Source organism: Tupaia chinensis, unplaced genomic scaffold, assembly GCF_000334495.1.
Source record: "Tupaia chinensis unplaced genomic scaffold, TupChi_1.0 Scaffold144394_1, whole genome shotgun sequence".
In the NCBI taxonomy this organism is placed as follows: Eukaryota; Metazoa; Chordata; class Mammalia; order Scandentia; family Tupaiidae; genus Tupaia; species Tupaia belangeri.
In genome coordinates, this window is record NW_006204254.1 from 178,270 (window position 1) to 185,741 (window position 7,472).

At 38.4% G+C, this 7,472-nt stretch overlaps 1 protein-coding gene across 1 annotated transcript; it reads left to right on the forward strand.

Moving 5' to 3' along the window:
* Positions 1–6,241: 6,241 nt before the first annotated feature.
* Positions 6,242–7,171, forward strand: LOC102476199 (olfactory receptor 7A17). Its single transcript, XM_006167003.1, has one exon. The coding sequence runs from the start codon at positions 6,242–6,244 to the stop codon at positions 7,169–7,171; it is 930 nt and encodes a 309-aa protein (XP_006167065.1).
* Positions 7,172–7,472: the final 301 nt, after the last annotated feature.

Here is a 7,472-nt window from a genome sequence, read left to right on the forward strand (position 1 = left end):
CCTGTCCCAAGGCCCACAAGCCGGCCCTGGAGAGGCAGCTGAACGCCGGGGCGTGAGCCCAGAGCCGTGGGGCCCCCCCGGAGTGGGGCCAGCCGACCAGCTGCGCGGCTGCGTGCCGGGGCGTGAGCCCCGGGCCGTCCGGCGGGCGCTGCAGCTGCTGCCTTTATAAATTTTTTTATTTCAGACTTAATTTATTTGGTAGTTAAGTCATTCAGCAGTAAATTGTTTAGTTTTCATGTGTTTGTGTATTTTTGAGGGTTCTTTTTGAAATTAATATTGAGTTTAATTCCATCATGGGCAGAGAAGATGTTGGATATAGCTTCTATACCTTTGAATATGTAAAGGCCTGATTTCTGTCCTATCATATGGTCAATCTTTCAAAGGGTTCTATGATGAGGTAAGAAAAATGTATTATTTTGTGTTCTTAGGGAGAAAAGGTCTACAGATGTCTGTCAAGCCCATTTGATTTATATTATCATTTAGATCCTGTATCTCTATGTTTATTTTTTTGTCTAGAAGAAATGTCTAAAGGTGATAATGAAGAGTTGAGATCCCCAACAATTATCATGTTGCAACCTATCTCTCCTTTTAGCTCCAGTAGACTTTCCTTCAAGTATTTAGGTTCTCCTGACTTGAGTCATGGATATTTATAAGTTTTATGTCTTCTTGATGAACTAGCCCACTTACTATTATGGAATATGCTTCTTTGTCTCTTCTTACAGTCTTTGTCTTGAAGCCTATTTTGTCTGACATCAATTTTGCAACTCCAGCCCTTTTTCAAATCTGTTTGTATGAAATATCTATTCCCTGGCTTCAGTTTTAGTCTATGTATGTCTTTGTCCATAAGGTGCATTTTTGTAGGCAATAGATAGAGGGTTTCTATTTTCTTAACCATTCAGCCAGTCTGTGTCCTCTAATTGGAGAATTTAATCCATTCAAAGTTATTATTGATATTTCCAGGACGTTTCTATTATTAAGTGAGCCATTTTCTTGATTATTTTTTGTTTTCTTATATCTGACTTTTTAGTATTTTTATAGTATTTCTTGCTGAAATAGTTTTTCATTTAATAATGTGACTATATTTTCCCATTTTTTTCCTTGCTTGCATTATTTCCAACAAGAGGTCCAGTGTTAGCCTGATGGGATAACCTTTGTAAGTAACTTGATGACTCCTTCTTGCCAATTGTGGTATTTTGTCTTTGCCTTTGGTTTTGGCCAATCTGGCTATGATATGTCTTGGAGAGGATCTTCTCGTGTTGATTCTATTTGGGGTCCTATGTATTTCTTGAGTCTAGATATTTGAATGCCTCTCTAGGTTTGTAAAATTTTCTTTCAGGATTTCATGAAATAAATGATCAATTCCCTTATTATTTTCTTCTTCTTCTGGGATACCATTTATCGAAATGTCAGACTGCTTGATGGAATCTAGTATTTCTTGTATATTACCCTTATTTTTCTTGATTGTCTTCTCAGTCTTTTTGGTATGTTTTTTCTAAGTCAGAGATTTTGTTTTCTACATTCGAGATTCAATCTTCTGTATGATCTAATCTTTTAATACTTTTGAGGGAGATTTTAATTTCCTGTATCAAATTCTTCGTTCCTAACAATTCCATTTGATTCTTTTTTATAATGTATATTTCTTCTTTCAAATTGTAAAAAGACTTCCTTATCTCCTGGAGCTAGTTATCTCTTTTCTCTTGCATCTCATTTAGTTTGGTCAGTACAAATATTTTTAATTGCTTATCCAACATTTCCATGACTTCTATTGTGTTTTCTGTGGGTGATGAGGAATTGATGTTTTCCTTTAAGGGAGAGACATTTTGTTGGTTGTTCATATTTCTTTTGGCTCTGCGATGTTCCTAGTTGTCTGGTGATCTATGTGTTCCTTCCTAAATTATTCAAGGTATCTCAGCATTTAAAGGTGTGCAGGAGTAGAAAAGTGGCCATATCTCTTCTACTCAGCCTCCCTGCTGCTCACCAGCATGTTTCACTGTTATCATTGGTCCTGGGTGACCAAAGTCTTCCCTGTTTCTAAATAACAGATTCACCTGAAACTGAGCTGCTGAGCTTCAACTCAGAAGCAATGAAAAGATTGTTCTGTGTGGTATCCAAAATACCACCATCCTGAGAGTTCAAAAGTGAGCGGGGGCTGGTATGAGCCATGGATCCCAGCCGTTAGGCCCTGCAGCCACAGGCAGCCTAGGATCGGGCAAGCCTATGTGCTTGAACTGGTATCTGGTTGGAGTGGGAAGGGGTGCAAGTTCATCTTAAAGTCCCAAGACACAAACTTGAAGTCCAAAGGTGATTGGTGGGCAAATGAGCCATGGTTCCTGGCCATTAGGCCCTGCAGCCTCAGGCAGCCTGGGGTCTGGAAATGCCCTTCACTTGAACCAGTGTTCAGATGGGACAGGGATGGGTTGTAAGTTTGTCTTAAAGTCCCAAGACACAAACCTGAAGTCCAAAGGTGAATGGGAGATTATGAGCCACCAGTCCTGGTGATTAGGTCCTGTAACCACAAGCAGCCTGGAGTCAGGCAAGGACCTTCACTTGAGCCATTGTCCAAATGGGGTGGGGAGAGGCACTTGCCCTTATTTTCTTCATCTTCTAGGATACTAATTATCTGGATGTTTGGACACTTAATGGTATCTAGTATTTCTCATATTCTATCCTCATTGTTCTTGGTTGTTTTCTCAGTCTTTTTGATACTTTTTTCTAGGTCAGACGTTTTGTCTTCTACATTTAAGATTCAATCTTCTGTGAGATCTAACTTGCTTTTAATACTTTCAAGGGAGGTTTTAATTTTCTGTATCAGTCTTTGTCTCTAAAAATTCTGCTTGATTCATTTTTATAGTGTCTATTTGTTCTTTCAAATCGTGAAAGGACTTCCTCATCTCCTGAAACTCATCTCTTTTCTCTTTCATCTCATTTAGTTTTGTCCCTATAAATATTCTTAATTGTTTACCTGACATTTCAAGGAGTTTCATTGTTGTCTGTGGATGATGAGGAATTGATGTTTTCCCTTGAGGAAGAGATATTTTGATGGTTGCTAATATTTCTTGAGCCTTGGTAATGATTTATAGTCATTTTAGTATTTATATTCTCCTTCCTAAATACTTTGAGTTCATTCTGAGAATTTAAAGGCATATGGGAGTAATGATTGACAATCTCTCTGCTGCTTTACCTCCTTGATGCTCACCAGCAACTGCACTGTTGTGACTGGTCTTGGATGATTCAAAGTCCTCCTTGCATGGCATAGCTTGGAATGGATGTCTGGATGGGGTGGGAAAGGTTAAAAGGTCTTGCAGCCTCCAGCTACAAGTGACCTGCTGTATGGTAAGGCCCTTCCCTGGAACAGATATATGGAGGGGTGAGGAGGGGCAAAAGGTCTTCTCAAAGTCCCAAGCAACACACCTGAAAATTCATGGGTGAGTTGGGGTGGAGATGAATCATGGGTCTCTTCTACACAACCTCCAGCTGCAAGGGGCCCACCTTATGGCAAGGCCCTCCCCTGGAGTAGATGTCCAGCTTGGGCAGAGAGAGAGAAAAGGTCTTCTCAAAGTCTCAAGCAACACACCTGAGTGTTCAAAGGTGAGTGGGGGAGGGGATAAACCACAGATCTCTTGTGCATAGCCTTCAGCTACAAGGCCTGCTGTATGTCTAGGCCCTTTATTGTATCAAGTGACCCAAAGCTGTATTGACTAGTTTAAATAACAGTATTGATTTCTGATTCCTTCTTAAAAATTGTCATACTGTAGGGGACAGCTGGTGGCAAGGTGGTTAGGGTGCTGGACACTCCCACATGGCTCACCACAGTTTAAGTCCTGGACCTGGTGACTTGTTTTCTCACTTTCCCTCTCTCTCTCTGTCTCTTTCTTTCTGGTCAAATTAAAATTAAAAAATGAATAAATAAAAATTAAATAAATAATTCTTAAAAATGGTCAAATTATATACTTACATTTAAACTTATAAAGTAAAAAAAGATTTTCAAATATACTAACAGATACATAGTGAGAGAAAGTAATTTAATGGTTGCCTAAAGAACTTGTCAAGTGATGAAAAAAAACCCTACATAACAGCTCATTTGTCATACAAGCATTAAAGTAATAATTGTTTTGCTAAAAACATCATGAAACTATAGCAACTATGATTTTTTAAAAGAATTTTGCCATGGAGTGTTTGCACTTGCTGGAGACAGAGACAGAGAAAGAGAAACGGCATGTGAGAAATCATCCCCCAGGAGAAATGTTCATGCCACAATTCCTTCTTCTTCATTCTCTTCTCAGGATTTTGGACACACATGCACATGTGCCTGGTTTGATTTTCAAACCTCCAGGTCCAGAACTTGAACCACAGACAGCTATGTGGGAGTCCAGTGCCTTAAACATCATGCTACCTGCTGGTCCTGCAGGTAAAAAACTGTGATTTTTTTTTAATCAAAGGAACACTAGTCTCTCTTGATGGAGAGAAGGACAGCAATTTCCTGGAAGTATCAGTGGGTACATCCCTATTACAACTCAATACTTTGGAAATTCAAGAAACATAGTCAAGATGGGTTCCTCAGTCATAGATTTGTAGAAAACTGTCTCAGGAATGAATAAAATATTACAAATTTAGACTTCTGGAATGAAGAATTATTGATGAAGGAGTAATAAGAACTGAATTCACTTGATTTTTAAAAATCTTGTCTCTTGAGAACAAAGCCCCAGAGAAAAAATAGAAAAAAGTTAACTGCCTGCTGAGAACAATGTCTCGCAGGGAATGTACTCGGGGTTTGGAGTAAGAGGAAAATATGCTTAATGAGCAGAGATACAGAGCTATAATTATCTCCTACAAGGCTGTCTCAACATTTGCAAACTTGGGCTGGACAGAACATGGTCATTTCTTTCACCACCCTAAGCTTGTCTCAAAAACTGAGGCTTCACTCCTGCTGTGTTCTCCAGAGACAGCTTCAGTTTGTATTGACAACCTTCCAGGAAGGAAGCCATAATTTTAGAGAGACTTTCCTCTCATATATCCTGTTCAGGTGGAAGAAAGAGTCCAGTGAAATGACAGTGAAAAAAGAAAAAAGGTAATGCATTTATAATAGAACTGAAAAGATTATAACAGGGCAAGGGTTGACCAGAGAGTCTAATAGATATCTGAAAGACTGAAATCATGGAGTTATTTTGACAGATGAAATTGTGGGGAAATGCCACAGCCCACAACACAGAAGAAAACAGTAGGGTAAGATAACATGTTTTAAAAACAACACTATAACTCATAAATATGTATAATTACTGTATTTAAGTTATAAATTATAATAAAATTACTTTTAAATTTTATAACGTTTGCTTTATAAAAATCAATATTAAAAAAGAAAACTCCAACACAAATCAATATGACAGCTTCTAAACTTTTCACTGGGCTGATGGTTGTGAATGGGAATTCATACAGTTTTCTTAAACTATAACTGAGTTTGAGTGTATATATATTTGATCAAGATATCAATTTGCCTCTGTTTATTTTATGTCAATTTTTATACCGTTATCATCATTTCAAATGATTTTTAACTGATTATAATTTTTGGAATTGACTTATGGTAGATTTTTTTTGGCCATAAAGTTTTACATTTTAGTTAAATTTATGTCTATCTTTTAAAATTACTATTATTCTAAGGTTTTTGTCAAAGGGCATGTGCACTCTCCAGAGAGAGAAAAAGAGAGACAGAGAGGGGAAGTGAGAAATTACCCCCCAGGGAGGATGGCCATACAGCAATCTCTTCTTCTCCATCCTCCTCTTGGGATTTTGGGCACTCATGCACACATGACCAGTGTAATTTTCAGGCCTCCAGTTTTGAGACTTGAACTGCAGTTGACCATGTGGGAATACAGCTGCCTTAACCACCATGCCACCTGTTAGCCCTTCATCTGCTAGCCATCCATTTGTCTTTCAGTATTGTTTACTTGTCTATAAAGTGCCTAGAACAGGGTCAACCATCAATGTATATATATCAAATGCATGAAATAATATTTTATTATGATTGTAGAATACATGACCTTTTGAGGATAGCTTGAGTGTTAGAAAGGAATTCCTAATGAAAGATTGCACAAGAATGACCTTAAGGGAAGTAGATCCATACACAAAACTCAGAAACTAGTGTCTTGACCATAGAATATAAGTGAGAGCATCTGGCTTATGAGTAATACATGGTTATGTCACGTTTTCTGTTTTTTTTTTTTTTTTTAATAGTTATTTCAACCACATGGAACCAGGAAATGGTACACAAATTGCAGAATTCCTTCTTGGAGGATTTTCAGAAGAACCAGAATTGCAACCTCTCCTCTTTGGGCTCTTCCTGTCTATGTACCTGATCACCATGATTGGAAACCTGCTCATCATCCTGGCCATAATCTCAGACTCCCACCTGCACACCCCCATGTACTTCTTCCTCTCCATCCTGTCCTTTTCTGACATTTGTCTCACCTCCACCACAGTCCCAAAGATGCTGGTGAACATCCAGACACAGAGCAAGGTCATCACCTATGCAGACTGCATCATCCAGATGTTCTTTTTCCTATTCTTTGCAGCATTAGATGACTTCCTTCTGACTGTGATGGCCTATGACCGGTATGTGGCCATCTGTCATCCCCTACACTACATGGTCATCATGAACCCAAGGCTGTGTACATTGCTGGTTCTGTTGTCCTGGGTTATGAGTGTCCTGAATTCACTATCAAATACTTTAATGGCATTGCGACTGTCCTTCTGTACACATGTGGAAATCCCTCACTTTTTCTGTGAACTTAATCAGGTAGTCCACCTTGCGTGTTCTGACACTTTTATTAATGACATAGTGTTGTATTTTGCAGCTGGGGTGCTGGCTGGTGGTCCATTTTTTGGAATCATTTACTCTTACTCTAAGATAGTTTCCTCCATACGTGCAATCTCATCAGCTAAGGGAAAGTGCAAAGCATTTTCAACCTGTACCTCTCACCTCTCAGTTGTCTCCTTATTTTATTGTACAGTCCTAGGTGTGTACCTTAGTGCTGCCACTACTGGTAGCTCACACTCAAGTGCAGCTGCCTCAGTGATGTACACTGTGGTCACACCCATGCTGAATCCTTTCATCTACAGTCTGAGGAATAAAGACATAAAGAGGGTTTTGAAAAGATATTTGGGAAGGAAGCTATAAGGACTATTTTTTAAGGAGAGCCAGTGAATGCAGGACCTTAAACCTCAAAGCAAGATATAATAATTGTTTAATCATAGCATAATAATCATTTTATCAAACATTTTCTTCTTTTTTAAAAAATTCTATTTTTTTGCATTCAGTCACTGTATATCATTAGAGTATGCCAAATGAATTTACCCATAATTAATACACTGTATACTAGCCCAATTAAAGATACTATCATGCATGTTATCAACAGATAATTTTCTATTTTTGTGTTTCTTTAATGTTCTGCTTCCTTCTCTTTCCCCTTGATTCCCTC